General features: G+C 45.2%; 2 protein-coding genes across 4 annotated transcripts in view; both read left to right on the plus strand.

The window, feature by feature from the left end:
- The window catches only part of LOC140134260 (kelch-like protein 10), a 32181-nt gene extending 28955 nt beyond the window's left edge, over positions 1-3226 (plus strand). For all 3 annotated transcript variants that reach the window (XM_072154842.1, XM_072154843.1, XM_072154844.1), the window contains one exon: positions 2819-3226. In XM_072154842.1, the coding sequence (XP_072010943.1) occupies positions 2819-3193 (375 nt within the window). In that variant the 3' untranslated portion in view covers positions 3194-3226. The remainder of the gene's footprint in view (positions 1-2818) is intronic.
- A 16897-nt stretch (positions 3227-20123) lies between these two features.
- Positions 20124-20933, plus strand: part of DNAJB6 (DnaJ heat shock protein family (Hsp40) member B6) — a 64501-nt gene continuing 63691 nt past the window's right edge. Inside the window, exon 1 of the mRNA XM_072153965.1 lies at positions 20124-20281. The gene's annotated coding sequence lies outside the window, so the exon portion shown is untranslated. The remainder of the gene's footprint in view (positions 20282-20933) is intronic.

The raw sequence follows: 20933 nt of genomic DNA on the forward strand, positions 1-20933 counted from the left end.
AACGAATATCAATCTGAGTGGCCAGAGTGATGAGACCACTCAGAGTAGATGGCAGGTCTTGTGCAGACAGTGCATCTTAAACTTGTCAAAGTCCTTTTTTAAAGGTCGCAGTCAGGGCTGCATCGTTCCAGGTGAGTTCAGAGGCCAGGGTACAGAACTGAACTGCATAGTCACCAACAAACAAGTCCCCTTGATGCAGCTTCAGCAGTGCAGTCTCGGCTGAAGATGCCCGTGGAGGTTCCTCAAAAACGGACTGGATTTCAGCGAGGAATGCTGTTAGAGTAGCCGCAACTGGATCTTCTCTGTTCCAGAGAGAAGTAGCCTAGGCCAGGGCCTTCCCGGAGAGGAGGCTGATGATGAATGCCACCTTAGACCCTTCTGTGACAAATTGAGATGGCATAAGTTCAAAGTGCAAGGAGCACTGGGTAATAAAGACCCTGAACAACATGGGGTCTCCATCATACGTTGAGGGCATGGAGAGTCTCAGTCTAGGTTCAGCGGCAGGCAGGCTAACCGGAATAGCAGGAGGGGCCACAGGAGCTTGACGTTGTTGCTGAGTAGCCATCAGTTGCTGCAACATGGCGGTGACTTGACCAAGCTGTTCTCCCTGTACGGCAATCTGCTGGGACCGCTGGGCCACAATGGTGGTAAGATCAGCCAGTTTAGGCAGCTGGACCTTGGAGGGGTCCATGGCCAGATCTTACTGTCAGGCTTCAGGAGTAAGGACCCACTGGACCACCGCAGATGATGACACATCTGGGACTGGAGTCTAAGTGGCACCAGTCTTCACCAGAGCCTGCCGTAAAGTGGGTTAGATTTGCTGTGATGTGGTTCCACCAGGTCGTTCCATAGGTGCGACCTTGTCCGCGGTGGCAGCCAAGGCGGGGTACAGAGTCGGAAGGCAAGTTCATGGTCGGGGACAGGCAGGAGGTCAAGACAGGCGACAGAGTTTCAGGGTCAGAGGAAAAACAGAAGGTTAGGGCTGGCAGCGGAGGAGTGTAAACGGGAACAGGTCTGGGGTCACAACGGGAAATCAAATCACAGGCACAAGGCAAAAGAGTAAGCTTTCTCTTAGGGATGTACCATGCAGATCTGGCAGGGAATGCTGAGGGAAACCGGCTTTTAACCATTTCCTGAAAAGGACCAGCACCAATCAGTAGAGTGCTGGGCCTTTAAATCTTCCAAAGCCGGCGTGTGCATGTCCTAGGGGATAGGGCTGCTAGCATGTCCGCCGGGCGGGAGCCAGAAGCGGGAACAGGTAAGAGGATGCGGGCCGCTAGCAGCACACGGAGGATCAAAGTTAATATTTTGTATTGCCACCTTTTGCTGTGATTACAGCTGCAAGTCACTTGGGGTATCAGGTCTCTATCAGTTTTGCACATCGACAGACTGAAATTCTTGCCCATCCTACCTTGGTAAACATCTGGAGCTCAGTGAGGTTGGATGAAGAGCATTTGTGAACAGCAGTTTTCAGCTCTTTCCACAAATTCTTCATTGGATTCAGGTCTGGACTGTGACTTGGCCATTCTAACACCTGGATACATTTATTTGGGAACCTTCCATTGTAGATTTTGCTTTATGTTTGGGACAATTTTCTTGGAAGATAAATCACCGTCCCAGTGTCAGGTCTTTTGCAGACTCCAACAGGTTTTCTTCCAGAATGGTCCTGTATTTGGCTCCATCCATCTTCCCGTTAGTTTTAACCATCTTCCCGTGCCCTGCTAAAGAAAAGCCCAAACCATGATGCTGCCCCAACAAGTGTAACAGTGGGGATGGTGCCACCACCATGTGTGACAGTGGGGATGGGGTGTTCAGGGGGATGAGCTGTGTTGCTTTTATGGCAAACATATTGTTTGGCATTGTGGCCAAAAAGATCGATTTTGGTTTCATCTGACCAGAGCACCTTCTTCCACGTTTGGTGGCTCCCAAGTGGCTTTTGGCAAACTTTAATTGAGACTTTTTATGGGAAACTTTGAGAAATTGTTTTCTTCTTGCCACTCTCCCATTAAGGGCAGATTTGTGCAGTGTATGACTGATTGTTGTCCTATGGACAACCTCTCCCACCTCAGCTGTAGATCTCTGCAGTTCATCCAGAGGGATCATGGGCCTCTTGGCTGCATCTCTTATCAGTATACTCCTTGTTTAAGATGAAAGTTTAGAGAGATGGCCGGGTCTTGATGGATTGCAGTGGTCTGATGCTCCTTCCATTTCAATATGATGGCTTGCACACGGCTCCTCAGATTGTTTTCAGTTTGTGAACTCTTTTTGTTTCCAAATTCGGCTTTAAACTTCTCCACATCAATATCATGGACCTCCCTGGTGTGTTCCTTTGGTCTTCATGATGCAGGACCCTGAGACTATCACAGAGCAGGTGTATTTATACGGAAACTTGATTACACACAGATGGATTAAATGTATCTTCATCAGTCATTTAGGACAACATTGGATTATTCAGAGATCAGAGACTGAACTCCTGGAGTGAGTTTGCTGCACTGAAAGTAAAGGGGCCAAATAATATTGCACAATCCACTTTTCAGTTTATTAGTTGTTAAAAAAGTTTACAATATCCAATAAATGTTGTTCCACTTCACAATTGTGTTCCACTTGTTGTTGATTCTTTACCAAAAAATTTAAATTTTATATTTTTTTGTTTGAAGCCTGAAATGTGGCAAACGGTAGAAAAGTTCAAGGGGGCCGAATACTTTCGCAGGGGACTGTAAACATAACACAGCTTTTCTTTGTTAGTGTGGTGGTGTATATCCTTTTTTCTCTGAAAAGAACTTATAAGTCCCACACAGTGTTATATTTTCTTTTTCAGGTTGGTGGTTTTGATGGACATAATCGTCTGAGAAGTTCCGAAGTTTACAGCCCTATCAGCAATACTTGGCATATGGTACCAGACATGTACACACCACGAAGCAACTTTGGAATTGAAGTAGTAGACGACCGTCTTTTTGTTGTAGGAGGCTTCAATGGATTTACCACAACATTTGATGTTGAATGCTACGATGAAACCACAAATGAGTGGTATGATGCCCACGATGTTAATGTCTACCGCAGTGCCCTAAGTTGTTGTGTGATATCTGGTCTCCCTAACATCAGAGACTATGCTGCCCCCCGAGATATCTTTTCCAGACATGAAGCTACATCTTCCTCCTCTGCAAGTTCACTACCAGTATCATATGACTTTTAAACACTAGTTTCAATAAAATAGCATTGTCCTCTGGATCTGAAGAGCAGTGCATGTATCAATTCCAGGGTGAAAGGTACAAGATTCTCCCAGACAAGGGGGTGGAAGTTTACAATATTTCACTGAAAACAATAGGATTAGCCCATTGGAACCCAACATATTCTGTCCATGGAGAGTTAGGAGGACACATTCACACAAAATGGGCATTCAATCTTATTTTGAAGGAAACATGCCACATGCAGAGGAATCTGCAGGAAACATGGAACAGAGCAGAGAGAGGTACATAAACCGATATGCTTTGATGGAAAAATCTTCAGTATACCATACATCTCCAGCTCTTCCTGCTCTATTACACTCTACCGGCTGATACAATACTATGTAAAATCTTCACAATTCCTCCTGCTCTAGAACATGCTTCCTGAAGATAGGACACTATGGGGCTCATTAACTAAGGGTCACGCTGCTCACTTTCGTCTGACTGTGCACCTTTTTCGGGGGTTCTTTTTCTCTACATCCAGCTGGCAAAAATATGGTAGGTCTGACCTGCCATCGTTTTTATTATGGTGACATGAATCATCTTAAATTTTAGGTACCTGAATAATTTAAGCCAGGTCGCCGAAAGGGGAATCTGGAGAGTCTAAACCTAAATGGTCTGAACGATGGGTTTACACTTACAGCTTTTCTTTGAAGGATATCGGATTTAAATTAGGTTCCGGTCGTTATCTACCTTCTAGCTTTATTCTCTCGGTACATGTCCACCAGGGTGATTTTTTCCACTGCATATATTTTATTAATTTTTCAAATTGTGTTAATTTTATATGGATTTAGTCTTCCTAGACAACTTCATAGTCAAGTTACCATATAATTTAATAGTAATATGAATATGGTAAAGATTATCTATATTTTTTTTAAGTTTCTGTCGTAGCTTTATCTTTTATGTAACATAGGATTGATGTTCAGTATGATCTATTCCCCCTGTAATTGAAGTATGGTCATTTCCAGATTAGGTCCCCCATTTTTGATATATAAATTTTGCTTATTGATTGGGGAGCCGCACAGGGCATTATTTACTATATTAAGAATTGGTAAGCTGAATGTATATTAGGGGTATATATTTATACTTGCAGTAGGTACAAAAAGTATTCAGACCCCGTTAAATTTTTTACTTTTTGTTTCATTGCAGCAAATTGGTAATATCAAAAAAGTTCTGTCTCATTAATGTGCACCATGTCTTCATCTTGACAGAAAAAAACTGAAATGTAGATATTTTTGCTAATTTATTAAACAAGAAAAACTGAAATATGACATGGCCATAAGTATTCAGACCCTTTGCTGTGATACTCATATGTAACTCACATGCGTCCATTTTCTTTTGATCCTCCTTAAGATGGTTCTACAAGGAAGAGGCAGAGGGTCCCCAAATCCAGGTGTGAATTTTTTTTTCCATCATTCCCAAAAAGACTCCTGGCTGTACTAGCTCCAAAGCTGCTTCTACTCAATACTGAGCAAAAGGGCTGAATACTTATGACCATGTGATATGTAAGTTTTTCTTGTTTAATAAATTAGCAAAAATATCGACATTTTTTTTGGAGGGGATGGGTTCTGTCAAGATGGGTGCAGAGTGCACATTAATGAGTAAAAAATTTTATTTTTGTTTATTTATTTTTTTGATCTTACCATTTGGCTAGAAACAAAGAGTGAAAAATTTAAAGGGGTCTGAATACTTTCCGTACCCACTGTATGTTTCAAATTACCTTAGTAATATGCACCAACCTCGACATACAGTGAACTGTTGGAGTCCTACACTCATGGCCAAAAGTTTTGAGAATGACACAAATATTATATTTTCACATGATCTGTTGCCCTCTGGTTTGTCAGATGTTTTTATCGCATACAGAAATACAAGTGCAATCATATTATAAGTAACAAAAGCTTTTATGGACACTTAGAATGAGTTAATGCAGCAAGTCAGTATTTGCAGTGTTGACCCTTCTTCTTCAGGACCTCTGCAATTCTCCCTGGCAGCTCTCAATCAACTTCTGGACAAAATCCTGACTGATAGCCGTCCATTCTTGCACAATCAACGCTTGCATTTTGTCACAATTTGTTGTTTTTTGTTTGTCCACCCGTCTCTTGATGATTGACCACACGTTCTCAATGGGATTAAGATCTGGGGAGTTTCCAGGCCATGGACCCAAAATCTCTATGTTTTGTTACCAGAGCCATTTAGTTATCACCTTTGCTTTATGGAAAGGTGCTCCATCGTGCTGGAAAAGGCATTGTTGATCACCAAACTGCTCTTGGAGGGTTGGGAGAAATTGCTCTTGGAGGAAATTCTGGTCCCATTCTTTATTCATGGATGTGTTTTTAGGCAAGACTGTGAGAGAGACGATTTCCTTGGCTGAGAAGCCGCCCCACACATGGATGGTTGCAGGAGGCTTTACAGTTGGCATGAGACAAGACTGGTGGTATCGCTCACTTCGTCTTCTCCGAACAAGCTGTTTTACAGATGTTCCAAACAATCAGAAAGGGGATTCATCAGAGAAAATGACTTTACCCCAGTCCTCAGCAGTCCACTCCCTGTATCTTTTGCAGAATATCAGTCTGTCCCTGATGTTTTTTTCTGGAGAGAAGTGGCTTCTTTGCAGCCCTCCTTGACACCAGGCATTGGTCCAAGTGTCTCCGCCTCACAGTGCGTGCAGATGCACTCACACCTGCCTGCTGCCATTCCTGAGCAAGCTCTGCACTGCTGGTAGCCCGATCCCAAAACACTTTTAAGAGACCATGGTTAACAGAAGAGAAACAATGATGCAAAGCACCAGCCTCCTTTTAAAGTGTCCAGTGGTATGATTCTTACTTAACCCTTTCAGGACCTGGCCCTTTTTTGTTTTTTCATTTTCATTTTGCACTCCCCATGATCAAAAATCCATAACTTTTTTATTTTTCCATGTCCAGAGCTGTGTGACGGCTTGTTTTCTGCGTAACAAATTACACTTCATAGTGATAGTATTTATTATTCCATGCCGTGTACTGGGAAGCGGGAAAAAAATTCAGAATGCTGTGAAATTGGTAAAAAAACGCATTTGTGCTGTTTTCTTGTGGGCTTGGATCTTACGGATTTCACTGTGCGCCCCAAATGACATGTCTACTTTATTCTGCGGGTCGGTGCGATTACGGGGATACCAAATTTATATAGGTTTTATAATGTTTTCATACATTTAAAAAAATTAAAACCTTCTGTACAAAAATTTTTGGGGGGATTTTGCCATCTTCTGGCACTAATAACTTTTTTATACTTTGGTGTACGGAGCAGTGGGTGGTGTCGTTTTTTGCAGATTTTGATGACGTTTACAATGTTATCAATTTTAGGACTGTTCGACCTTGTGATCACTTTTTATAGAATTTTTTTTTTTTTTTAAATGACAAAAAAGTGCCATTTTCAACTTTGGGCGCGATTTTCCGTTACGGGATTAGACGCAGTGAAAAAATGTTATCATATTTTGATAGATCGGGCATTTTCGGACGCGGTGATACCTAATGTGTTTATGATTTTTACTGTTTATTTATATTTATATCAGTTCTAGGGAAAGGGGGGTGATTTCAGTTTTTAGGCGGTTTTATTATAATTTTTTTTTTTTAACTTTTTTTTATTTTTATTTTTACTATTTTTCAGACTCCCTAGGGTACTTTAACCCTAGGGTGTCTGCACGATCCTATCATATACTGCCATACTACAGTATGGCAGTATATGTTTATTTTACTACTCATACATTACAATGTGCTGATAGCACATTGTAATGCATGGGTTAACCCGAAGTAGCCTCGGGTCTTCGTGAGACCCGAGGTTACCATGGCGACGGATCGCCGCTTCCCGATGACGTCACGGGGAGCGGCGATCCTCGAAAAGATGGCGCCGCCCATGCGCCGCCATCCTTTTGAAGCCGCCGACAGCTTTGCCGGCGGTGATCAGCGGGAAAACACCTGCGATCGGTGCTGGCACCGATTGCGGGTGTTACCGGTAAGCCTTTGCTGCAATATGCAGCAAAGACTTACCGGCTATGGAGAGGCCTCAGAGCGTGAGCCCTCTCCATGCACCCGCGGCCGACCCGTGACGTGCCATTACGTCACGGGTCGTGAAAGGGTTAATCATGACAGATTGATCTCCAGTCCTGTCCTCATCAACACCCACACCTGTGTTACTGGACCAATCACTGAAACCATGTTAGCTGCTGCTTTTAAGGCAGGACTGCAATGAAGTTGAAATGTGTTTTGGGGGAAAAAGTTCATTTTCTAGGCAAATATTGACTTTGCAATTAATTGCTGTTAAGCTGATCACTCTTTATAACATTCTGGAGTATATGCAAATTGCCATTATAAAACCTGATGCAGTAGACTTAATAAAAATTAACATTTGTTTCATTCTCAAAGCTTTTGGCCATGACTGTCGGAGATTAATAAAATGTAAATGTGAATCAACCCTATGCTTACGCATTACTTGTAGATTACTTGGACTAATTATGGCACGCATACATGGACCATTGTCGCATGTGCATTAGCAGAAATATACACATACTGGTTAGCAAGTGTTGATGCAGCTGCACATTCAGTTCGCTCTGAGATTGATCTAAAAGTTGAGCCGCATGCGTGACTGACGTAATCAATGGGTAAGGGTTTAGGCTTTCAACTGAATACCACCTATGGATACTAGGTGACCCAGTATTGGTGACTTACTATCGGTCTCTATGATGTCACTATACATGACATCACAAACAGAGGCTTTATAGCCTGACCAGAGATGGAAACAGAGACAGTTAACTCCAAGGGAGGGCTGTATTGTTTATGTGTTTATGCATTTTATTTAGCAGCCTAGCGGATATAATGATTATAGTTACTACACAGTACAGTGACCTACAATTCCGTTGACCCAATTGTGATAGCCTATATATAAATAAATTGAGTTGTATGATCTGAGCTATCCTAGGAGCCACCAACTATTAGCTTATATTTGATCTACCAAGCAGATATCAGTGTAGCATAATATGTAGATGACAGTATGTCACACCAAGAATATAAGCTATTTTGATCACAAAATGTAATACAGGCAGTCCCCTAGTTACAGACGGACCTCTCTGCCCACTGTGACCTTGGGTGAAGCTGTCTGAATGCTTTACTATAGTCTCGGGCTTGATAATCCTTGGTCCCATTACAGCAAAATGTTTGAAGTCCAATTGTCACTGGAACGAAAAAAATTTCAACTTAGGAAAGAACCTAAAGAAACTATCTTGTATGTAACCCAGGGACTGCCTGTACAGGCAATTTGATGTAACAGATTTAATTCTATGTGGACATTCGCGTTTGTTTGTTATGTTACAATTTATCAAAATGACACAAATGTAAAACTCTTTCCTTAGTAGGAGAAATAGTGACTCCTAGTGTTGGAATGATATAACTATAGTTCTCACTAATCATCAACCTATACTTATAGCCAGTTTATGGGTCTTTAAAACAAATAGTGTTAAGTGTTTTACAAATACTTATTACTGAAGGCTAATCCCCTGTACATCTACAAGACATAACTAAATATCTTGATATATGTAATATACTTGTTCTTCGCAATTGCTGTATATTTTTATACTACCCTCAGGTAGTCACAGCACATGCCCCCCCCCTCCCGTAGATATGTTGTCACAGCACCTGCCCCCAAATAGATAGCCACAGCACATGCCCCTACCATATATAGGTAGCCACAGCACATGCCCCCAGTAGATATGTTGTTACAGCACCTGCCCCCAAATAGATAGCCACAGCACATGCCCCTACAATATATAGGTAGCCACAGCATATGCCCCCAGTAGATATTTAGTTACAGCACATGCTCCCCAGTACATAGGTAGCCACCAACAAGTAGCCACTGCAAAATAAAATAAAAAAAATTAATACTCACCTACCTGCACTCCCTGCAGCAGGATCCTCCTCACTCCAGTGCTCTTAATGCGGTTTTCCCACAAAGTAAAGTTAGGCCCTATCCACGGTAAGCGCAGGAACTCAAAATGTTGAACGTCCTTGACACCAGTAGTAACGAAATATAAGAGTGATAAATCTCTGCACCCCAGGGTGCCCAGCCACAATGTCCCCAAGTTAGTATCCTCTTCTGAAGAGCTGGTTGGAAATGCCAGGAGGAAGCTGCCGTAGGTCCACAGAAGCAGCAAAAACCAGTCGTTCTAGAGTAACGATATGTTGAGGAGCCGGATTTTCCCCAACAACATGAGAGGCATGAGAGAGGGCAGCTTTGACATTCTTCTCGGCTGGAAGAAAGTGAATCAAGAAGTTGAACCGAGAAAAGAAGATGGACCAGCGGGCCTGTCGAGGTTTGAGATGCTGAGCAGTCTGGAGATACTGGAGAATCCTGTGGTCGGTGTAGATACAGACCTGGTGACGAGCTCCTTCCAGAAGTTAATGCCATTCTTCGAAGGCTAGCTTTATGACCAGAATCAACTATGGAATAATTCCTCTTTGCGGCTGAGAAGGTCTTAGAGAAGAAGCCGCAGGTGAAGGTTCGCCCTTCGAGTCCCTTCTGGGTGAGAATGTCTCCAGCACCAACGAATGAGGCGTCATCCTCTAGCAGGAACGGTTTCTCAGTATCAGGCCGGGTGAGAACGGAAGCAGAGGCAAAGGCAGACTTCAGCTTAGAGAAAACCTCTTCAGCCGCCGCAGGCCAGAATTTAGGATTGGCGTTCTTCTTCGTCAGCGCCACAATGGGAGATACGAGGGAAGAGAAATGTGGTATGAATTGCCGGTAATAATTAGCGAAGCTCAGGAACCTCTGAATAGACAGGAGCATGTGGTTTCCAGGGCTTTCCCAAAGAGAAGGCTGATCACGAAAGCCACTTTAGCACATTGGGGCAGATTTACTTACCCGGTCCGTTCGCGATTCCGTTGCGTGCATGCCGGTGCCGATGTGGCACAATACGATCGCGTGCGCCAAAATCCCGGGGCAATTCAGGTACAATCGGCGCAAATCGGAAATATTCGGGCAACACGTCGGGAAAACGCGAATCGGGCCCTTAGTAAATGACCCCCATTGTGTGACAAATTGTGTAAGCATTAGTTCAATATGCAAGGAGCACTAGGTGATAAAGCCTCTGCATAATTTGACCTCTCCGTCAAACCTGCTGGGCACGCAGGGTCGCAACCTGGGTTCAGCAGTAGACAGCGTAGCCATAGTAAAGGATGGTACCGCAGCTACTCGACGCTGGTGCTGGGTTGCCAACAGTTGCTGCAAGATAGTATTGAGTTGTCCAAGTTGATGGCCTTGTGCGGCAATCTGCTGGGTCACGATGGTGGAGAGATCAGCCAGTTCAGGTAGCAGAACCTTTGTCAGGATCCACGGATCTTACTGTCAGGATTCAGGGGTAGTGGACCCACTGAACCACGGCGGAGTCTAAGTGGTACCGGGTTTTCTCCAGAGTCCGCCGCAAAGCGGGTTGGACAAGCTGCAGTGTGGTACCACCAGGTCGCTCCACAGGCACAACTTTGTCTGTCGTGATGACCAAGGAGAGGTACAGAATCGCGAGGCAGAGACAGAGTCGTAGACAGGCAGCACGGGATTATAGTCGGGGATGTAACGCCAATTATCGGCGTGCTGGCCCTTTAAATCTTACAGAGCAGTTGCATGCACTAAGAGGCGGGTACAGGGACCGCCGCTGGATCCAGGGAAGGAAAGTAACGCTGCAGACACGATCCAGGGGCACAGGGAGGCACACGGGTGCCATTGCTGGGAACACCGTTAATGTGGAGGATTGATTCCTGTGGGAACACCCCTAATATGTGATTGCCCTAAATCCATATTTGCATATTTAATATAAGTTTTTGTATCAGTGATACCCTGATATTTTATTCCAGACACGCAAAGCACATACTAACCTGATTTGAGCCCCCCTTAATTGCATAATATTTCTCTTTTTGCTTCACCTACAAAGACATTTAGAGAAAGGGATGAAAAAGCCATAAATACTCAACTTGCAAAGTTAGTTCATATTAAAAATGTTAAAGATCTCAAAATATGGGGAAACAAAGTTATATACTGTTAGTTTCTCATTACTTCTCTAATTTTTGGTTGAACATTGTAAACTAATTATCATTGATGCCCTTTGAGCTGTTTTTGACCTCAACACAAATGGCTACTCAAATAAGTATTTCAAAAGCCTTTATGTGAAGCCTTGTTTGCAGTTGGTGGCTGGAGCAGAGGTAGCCCTACTAATGCTATTGAGCTTATCATGGAACAGCATATTTGAAGGGGTATTTGTATATCATTGGTAGATTCGATAGTGTGGATTATTTGAACACTGTAAAATGTTTTGACCCAATTGAGAAATCCAGGCAGGAAGTAGGTCCCATGCACTGATATCACCCATGAATGAGCAAAGGAGCGATGCCAGCGCCCTACACTAAATAACAAGGTAAGTAGATAATGACCTTTTTGCTCTGATTCTCTCAATGAAATGAGTTGTTCCAAAAGATCCAAACTTCCTTCCTATTTTGGCAAAACAAATTTAATAAACAAGAAATTCATTTATTAATCAAATATCTAGAAGATTATTCCAGAATTGAATCCAAGAAGTGCAGAAGCCTACAATATCAGCAATACCAGACATGTAAACAACATGAACCAACTTTGGAATCAAGTAGTAGACAACTGTCTTTTTGTTGTAGGAGGCTTCAATGGATTTACCACAACATTCGATGTTGAATGCTATGATGAGGCCACAAACGAGTGGTATGATGCCCACAACAAGAATATAGAAGGAGGTATGGGTACCGCACACTCAAAAGTAGGTGGCACACATGTAAGATTCTCAATCCAATTTAATAGGATATGGAGACACGGCACACATCAAATAGATTCAGTTTTCTTTTAATTCAGATATGATATTGTCAGGATCAGTGGATTCTCTGGACCACCGCGGGAGATGGAACTAGCCGAAACCTGGGACCGGAATCCAAGTGGCACCTGGTTTTCACCAGAGCCCGCCGCAAAGCGGGTTGGACTTGCTGCTGCAGGATACCACCAGGTCGTTCCCAGGCGCGACTAGCCCGCGGTGGCAGCCGAGGTTGAGGTACCTTAGCAGAAGACAGTCTCGTAGTCAGGTCCAGGCTGGGGGTCAGGGTCAGGGCAGGCGGCAGAGATGCGAGGTCAAGTCCAAATCCGGGGTCAGCAACGGGAGGTCCAGGCAGGTGGGAACGGGAACACAGGCACACGGAACACAGCAACACGGAGGAACTCGGGTAACACGGCTACACAGGACTCGGGAGCGGAGACACACAGGAACGCAGGAATACACAGGAACGCAGGAATAATCACCAGCAAGCTTTCTCTTAGGCTGTGAGGCACAAAGATCCGGCAGGGAACACAGGAAGAGGCAGGATTCTTAAAGGTGAGGTGTTCAGCCAGTGCACCAATTAGCGGTGCGCTGGTCCTTTAAATTTTCGGCAGGAGCAGCGCGCGCGCCCTAGGAGGCGGGGACGCATGCGCACGGCAGTCCGGGGAAGAGCAGGAGCCGGGAGAGGTAAGGGAGACCGGGCAGCAGCGGGGGCACACGGAGGAGCACAGAGGAGCACCCGTGACAGTACCCCCCCCCCCCCTTCGGCCTCCCTCTCTTCTTGGGCCTGAGAAAACGTTGGAGCAGGCTCTTGTCCAGGATGTTATCCTCTGGCTCCCAAGATCTCTCCTCAGGACCAAATCCTTTCCAGTCTACCAGAAACAACCGCCTACCTCTCACTGTCTTAGTATCCAGGATCTCTTTCACCTCGAAGACATCGGTGGAATCAGCTTGTGGTGCCGGAGGAGGAGTAATTTGTTGGTTGAAGCGGTTGAAGATGACTGGCTTAAGGAGAGAAACGTGGAAAGAGTTAGGAATGCGCATGCTGGGAGGCAGACGCAACTTGTAAGCCACCGGGTTGATGCGGCTGAGAATTTCAAATGGACCCAAGAACCGGGGTCCCAATTTATAGCTCGGGATCTTCAGCCGAACATACTTGGCGGACAGCCAGACCCTGTCACCGGGAGCTAAAACAGGAAATGGTCGGCGTCTTTTGTCTGCTTGACGCTTGGTCCGGGCTGTAGCTTGGAGCAATGAGGTGTGGACTTGCTCCCAGATGGCTTTCAGATTACGTAACAGGTCCTCCACAGCAGGAACATCTGCAGACATGGGTAACGGAAGAGGAGGCCGAGGATGCAGTCCATAGTTAATAAAAAAGGGAGCAGAACCGGCAGAAGTGGAGTCCAGGGATTTGTAAGAGAACTCCGCCCATGGTAGAAGAGAGGCCCAGTCGTCCTGACGGGCAGAGACGAAGTGGCGGAGATAGCAACCTAAAGTCTGATTCACCCTCTCCACTTGGCCGTTAGTCTGTGGGTGATAGGCAGAAGAGAAGTCCAAGTTCACCTGCAACTGGTTGCACAGAGATCTCCAGAATTTGGACACAAACTGAACTCCTCGATCCGAGACGATGTGCTGAGGGAGACCATGAAGCCGGAAAATATGCTGGAAGAAGAGGCTGGCGAGACGTGGAGCAGAAGGCAGACCTGGTAGAGGGACTAAGTGAGACATCTTCGAAAATTAAGGCCACAGAGCGCTTCACCCCAGGGTGCCCAGCCACATGAGAAGAATGTCCCCAGGTCAGGATCCTCTTTCGGAGACCAGGTCGCACATAAGTCTTGCCGGGAGGCAGCTGCCGGAGGTCCACCGGCGCGGCAAGCACAAGTCTCTCTGGAGGAACAATATGCCTCGGAGCAGAGTCCTCCCCCATAACATCAGAAGCACGGGACAAGGCGTCAGCCTTGATGTTTTTCTCTGCAGGACGAAAATGGATTTGGAAGTCAAAGCGAGAAAAGAAGAGGGACCACCGGGCTTGACGTGGATTCAAACGCTGAGCCGTCTGTAGATACTGAAGGTTTTTGTGGCCCGTGAAAATGCTGACTGGAAATCGGGCTCCCTCCAGCAGATGACGCCACTCTTCCAAAGCCAGCTTGATGGCTAGAAGCTCCCGATCTCCAATGGAATAATTTCTCTCCGCGGAGAAGGTTTTGGAGAAGAAACCACAAGTGAGTGTTCGTCCCCTGGGACCCTTCTGGGTAAGGACTGCCCCAGCACCCACGGAGGAGGCATCAACCTCCACCAGGAACGGCTTTTCAGTATCCGGTCGGGTAAGGACTGAAGCGGAGGAAAAAGCAGTTTTTAATTTCGGGAAGGCTTCTTCTGCTGCTGGTGGCCAGACACGGGGATTAGCACCCTTTTTCGTAAGTGCCACCATCAGCGCGACCAGAGATGAGAAATGTGGGATAAATTGTCTATAATAATTAGCAAAGCCCAGAAATCTTTGTATAGCTCGCAGTCCGACTGGGCGTGGCTTCTGAAGAACCGCAGATAACTTGGCAGGATCCATCTGCAAACCTTTATCAGAAATTATGTAGCCGAGGAATGGAAGGCTCCTCTGATGAAAGTGGCACTTCTCCAGCTTGGCATAGAGGTGGTTTGTCCTGAGGCGGCTGAGAACTTGCCGTACATGAGACTGGTGGGACTCCAGATCGGCAGAATACACAAGGATGTCATCCAGGTAAACCACAACACAACTGTACAATAAGTCCCGGAAAATATCATTCACAAATTCCTGGAAAACGGCTGGCGCATTACAAAGTCTGAAGGGCATAACTAGATATTCAAAATGCCCATCACGGGTGTTAAAGGCGATCTTCCACTCGTCGCCCTTCCTGATAAGGATGAGGTTGTAGGCCACACGAAGATCCAATTTGGAAAAAATTCTTGCACCCCGCAGACGATCAAATAGCTCCGTGATAAGCGGCAGAGGATAGCGGTTCTTAAAGGTGACCTTGTTAAGACCGCGATAGTCTATACAGGGGCGCAGAGAGCCATCATTCTTAATGACAAAAAAGAAACCAGCGCCAGCTGGCGAGGAGGATTTGCGGATGAAACCTCTTTGCAGATTTTCCTTAACATATTCTGACATAGCGGCAGTCTCAGGAACCGAGAGCGGATACACCCGACCCTGGGTTATGAAGCCCCTGCACATCTTGGGATCTCCATCATACTTGCCGGGCAAAGAGAGGCGTAGCCTGGGTTCAGCAGCAGGAAGATAAGCCGGGGTAGCAGGAGTCGCAGCGGCCGCTTCAAGAGACAGTTGCTGATGTTGGGTAGCTAGTAGTTGTTGTAGCATGGCGGTGACTTGCTCTAGCTGATTCCGCTGTGCTGCAATCTGCCGGAACTGGTGGATCCCGATGGTGGCGAGATCAGGCTGACTGGGAGGAGGAGCCTCGGCGGGATCCATGGCCGGATCTTACTGTCAGGATCAGTGGATCCTCTGGACCACCGCGGGAGATGGAACTAGCCGAAACCTGGGACCGGAATCCAAGTGGCACCTGGTTTTCACCAGAGCCCGCCGCAAAGCGGGTTGGACTTGCTGCTGCAGGATACCACCAGGTCGTTCCCAGGCGCGACTAGCCCGCGGTGGCAGCCCAGGTACCTTAGCAGAAGACAGTCTCGTAGTCAGGTCCAGGCTCGGGGTCAGGGCAGGCAGCAGAGATGCGAGTTCAAGTCCAAATCTGGGGGCAGCAACAGGAGGTCCAGGCAGGTGGGAACGGGAACACAGGCACACGGAACACAGCAACACGGAGGAACTCGGGTAAAACGGCTACACAGGACTCGGGAGCAGAGACACACAGGAATGCAGGAATACCCAGGAACGCAGGAATACACAGGAACGCAGGAATAATCACCAGGAAGCTTTCTCTTAGGCTGTGAGGCACAAAGATCCGGCAGGGAACACAGGAAGAGGCAGGATTCTTAAAGGTGAGATGTTCAGCCAGTGCACCAATTAGCGGTGCGATGGCCCTTTAAATTTTCGGCAGGAGCCGCGCGTGCGCCCTAGGAAGCAGGGACGCGCGCGCACGGCAGTCCAGGGAGGAGCAGGAGCCGGGAGAGGTAAGTGAGACCGGGCAGCAGCGGGGGCACACGGAGGAGCACGGATGCGCCCGCGATCCGAGACAGGGATCGCGGGAGCACCCGTGACAGATATAACATATGACCTTCACCGAAACAACTAACCAAGTAAAATCTGTATCTAAAATGAAAGAAAATGCAAAGGCCTGAGCAAAATGATAAAGAAATATATACACACACTTTATACAAGTAAACAAAGGTGCGTATAAAGGATATATGTACAAATGTACATTCATGGCCAAAAGTTTTGAGAATGACACAAATATTATATTTTCACATGATCTGTTGCCTTCTGGTTTTTATGTGGGTTTGTCAGATGTTTTTATCACATACAGAAATACAAGTGCAATCATATTATGAGTAACAAAAGCTTTTATTGACAGTTAGAATGAGTTACTGCAGCAAGTCAATATTTGGAGTGTTGACCCTTTTTCTTCAAGACCTCTGCAATTCTCCCTGACAGCTCTCAATCAACTTCTGGACCAAATCCTGACTGATAGCCGTCCATTCTTGCACAATCAATGCTTGCATTTTGTCACAATTTGTTAGTTTTTTTTCCCCCCCCGTCTCTTGATGATTGACCACAAGTTCTCAATGGGATTAAGATCTGGGAAGTTTCCAGGCCATGGACCCAAAATCTCTTTAGTTATCACCTTTGCTTTATGGCAAGGTACTCCATCATGCTGGAAAAGGCATTGTTGATCACCAAACTGCTCTTGGAGGACATTCTGGTACCATTTTTTATTCATGGATGTGTTTTTGGGCAAGACTGTGAGAGAGCCGATTCCCTTGGCTGAAAGCAACCCCACACATGAATGGTTGCAGGATGCTTTACAGTTGGCATGAGACAAGACTGGTGGTATCGCTCACCTTGTCTTCTCAGAGCAAGCTGTTTTCCAGATGTTCCAAACAATTGGAAAGTGGATGCATCAGAGAAAATGACTTTACCCCAGTCCTCAGCAGTCCACTCCCTGTACCTTTTGCAGAATATCAGTCTGTCTCTGATGTTTTTTCTGGAGAGAAGTGGCTTCTTTGCTGCCCTCGACACCAGGCCTTGCTCCAAGAGTCTTCGCCTCACAGTGCGTGCAGATGCACTCACACCTGCCTGCTGCCATTCCTGAGCAAGCTCTGCACTGCTGGTAGCCCGATCCCGAAGCTGAAACACTTTTAAGATATGGTCCAGGCGCTTGCTGGTATTTCTTGGGTGCCGTGGAGCCTTTTTGGCAACAATGGAACCTCTCTCCTTGATAATGCGATTGTTGACTGAGGTGCAATCCTTCTAGCTGCGATACTGTTAGGCCAGTTTTGTGCAGTGCAATGATGACTGCTTGTGTTTCTTTAGAGCTAACTATGGTTAACAGAAGAGAAACAAAGGCAGGCCTGCAATGAAGTTGAAATGTGTTTTGGGGGAAAAAGTTCATTTTCTAGGCAAATATTGACTTTGACTTTATATATGCAAATTGCCATTATAAAACCTAATGCAGGAGACTATGTAAAAATTTACATTTGTATCATTCTCAAAATTTTTGGCCTGACTGTACATCTGGAGGCGGAACTGGCATAGTTTTTACTTTTTGCTCTTCCTTGGCTCTCTCCCACTGACTGTAAGACCTCTGATCTGCTATTTGTCATTTCTCAGATGATATCCACTCTTCGACCTGTGACTGGACACCTCTCCTTATTTCTGATGGCCCCCTCGTCCCAATACAGACTTTATCCCTGGACTGGTAGCTAGTAGCTTCCTGCCACCGACGTTCCCCATTGTGATACGATACTAGCGAACTGCGAGAGGTCTCGTAGAGATCCGTGGGATTATCAACATCTGCTGCTCACCCCCTCCTTCCCTTTGAGAGCTATGCATTTCCTCAGACTAACCAAAAGGTGTCTGTCGTTTATGATATAGCTCTAGACTCCTGCTCTTCTCTGCTTCTTTTAGTCCAGGGTTAAGAGCATGAATTGCCGAATGGCTGCCAAACAACATTCTTTTGAATAATGTCAAGGATTCTCATTGGTCTGCAATTACAAAATCCTCTCCCGGTGGTACAGGGTTACCTCTAAGCTGCATCACATCTATGTGTCAGTGTGAGACACTGGCAATGCTCCCGGGGCGGGAGCTATATGAGGGCGGTTCAATAAGTACCCGTGTTAGAAATGAAGACACCATTTTTTCATAATTTTTTTTTTTATCTTTCAACATAGTCCCCTTTTAGAAAGATACACTTCTCCCAACGTTCCTGCCATTTTTTCAAGCCCTCCAAAATATAGGATTTGTCGAACTCTCCAAAATACACCTGTCTTGCCTATGACTTCCTTGTTTGAGCTAAATTTTTTTTCCGCAAGCCATTTCTTCATGTTAGGGATCAACAGGTGGATGAGTCCCCGATCAGGGTTTTTTTTGTTGGGGATTAACTTTGACAATGGTCCTCCAGTAAATATTACTGTCACTACTTCCATACCCTGTCTGTAAACCTTCTTGGTCATTACTTAGCCAATTTTTGGTTGCAACTAGAACCGTTATCCACAGGATATGGAAAACCACCATAGGACATAAGCAATCTTATCAAACCAAAGAATAGAGGATGCGACAGCTGGTCTTCATAACACTGTTTGCCACTACCTTTAGAGTTGGTCCTTTTCTAAAAGATCCCAGAATACAAATCATTTACTTGATTTATCTGCGTGATAGCCAAGTGGTAACCCTCCCTATCCTCCTCCCTTCTCTTCTTTATTCCTACCCGTTTCTGCCTGTGTGTCTACATTTTGCAGCTTTTGTTTTTCCACCTTCTCCTCAATACTCTTACGGCTCCACTTTGACTGTAATCTAATGTCTTATCATTCTACGTTTCTCACAATGGTTTTGGCCATACATTTAGCCCTACTTATGCATTGTACCACACGGTCTGTTACTTGTCACTGTAGCGTAAGTTTTGCATACCTCAAAAGAAAATAGGATGCTTTATGTCCTTTGTAATTTGTAATTTCTTGTTTATTTCAATAATGTAAAAAAAACCATCTTAGTTATCGTCACATCCTAAAAGTCTCGATGTAGCAAAATATAAAATGTTGTCACTCCCGGCGTTTAAACCAGTGACGGAAAATAGTGCCAAATTGTCTGAAATGCCACTTTTTGCAACACACAAAAACATTAATAGAAAGTGATCAAAAGATCATACAGTCCTCAATTGTAGCAATGATAACGTCAGTTAAAATTACACTTAACACAGCTCCGTACACTGAAGCATGAAACACTTATTAGCGTCAAGAGGATGGTGAAAATTATTACGTTTTTTTACATACAGAAGGATTTCATGTTTTAAAATGTATTAAAACCTATACAAATGTGTGTCGCAGTGATCGTACCGACCAATAACAAAAACGGAGTATACAAGAAAAAGCCGTCTAGGTGTTTTTTCCCCAATGTCGGTGCATTTGGTGTTTTTTACCCTCCTTCCCAGAGCACGACCTGAGCTAATAAATACCGTTACATATAACAAGCCCTCACACAGTTCTGTACAATTAAAAAACTAAAAAGTGTTAGATTTTTGAAGAAAAAAATGGAAAAAACCCAAAAAGGCCCAAACTTACTGTATTTTATCTATGGTAAATTGTACTATCGCCCTTTAGAGACAAAAAATGAGTGATTTTTGAAGTTTAAAAAAAAAATGTAACTATTAATAATGTGTAATGCGGAGAGCAGGTCCTGAGTTCTACACAGTAATGGTAGTTAGCTTGGCAGAGCTGCTCTCCATTGCGGCTCAGGTAGGAGAGTCCTGATGGGATGACCCCTCACATTATCGCCATTTGCCTTACACAGGACTCTCACACATATGACGTAGCACCAACAGTATAAACTATAAACCGGGTCACCATCACTGTAAATATATTCCCTCAGGCACAACAGCACAAGGCGCGGGAATTAGAGACCGGAAGTGACGTGCGCGCGAGAGAACCCGGAAGTGACGTTCTGCCAAAGCTCGCGTTAGTAACGCTCACATCCGGCGCTCGGCAGCTTACTGCGTCTGAGGCAGCAGACACTAGGGGGGAGCCGCGACTGAGGTACTATTAGCTACGGGCAGAGGTAGGTATAATATGAATGGAGGGTGCCCGCTACGGTATGACAGAGAGGTCATAGCAGGGGACGGGAGGAGAAGGGCGAGGGGGATGCACGGAGCCGCAGCGCCCGGGGCTGTGTGCACAATGTAATCCCTATCATGGCGGCTGCATCTGGTGATAGGGCGCAGTACTACAAGGCCCAGCATGTCCTCATTGTGTCAGCTGACCTCTTCCCTGACACTGGCTGTGCATAAACCATCCCTCTGTGTTGGGGATATTTCTATTGTCCTGTGTGCTCCATGTCATGTGACATCTGTGGCCAATCATTGGCCCTACGGTAATGTCTCGTCCGTAGCAACTGTGTGTGGTAACCGGCTGTAGCACCAGGCGACACTTGCTAAATAATGGAAAATTTGTACTGTACATATACACTTACATATTTATTGCGATTTCTCCTGTTGTGCATGGATGATGGTTGTGTTCTGCTCTCACCCTGAACCCCTTTGCTTCGCAGATCTATTCGTTTACTAACTTTTCACTCTCCACCTTCAAAAATCTATAACTTTAGATTTTTTTTCTTGTGTACAGAGCTGTGCGAGGGCTTGTTTTCTGCGTAACAAGTTTTACTTCTCATTGACATTTAATATAACATTCAGTGTACTGGGGAGCTGGAAATA

Source organism: Engystomops pustulosus, chromosome 5 (genome assembly GCF_040894005.1).
Source record: "Engystomops pustulosus chromosome 5, aEngPut4.maternal, whole genome shotgun sequence".
NCBI lineage: Eukaryota > Metazoa > Chordata > Amphibia > Anura > Leptodactylidae > Engystomops > Engystomops pustulosus.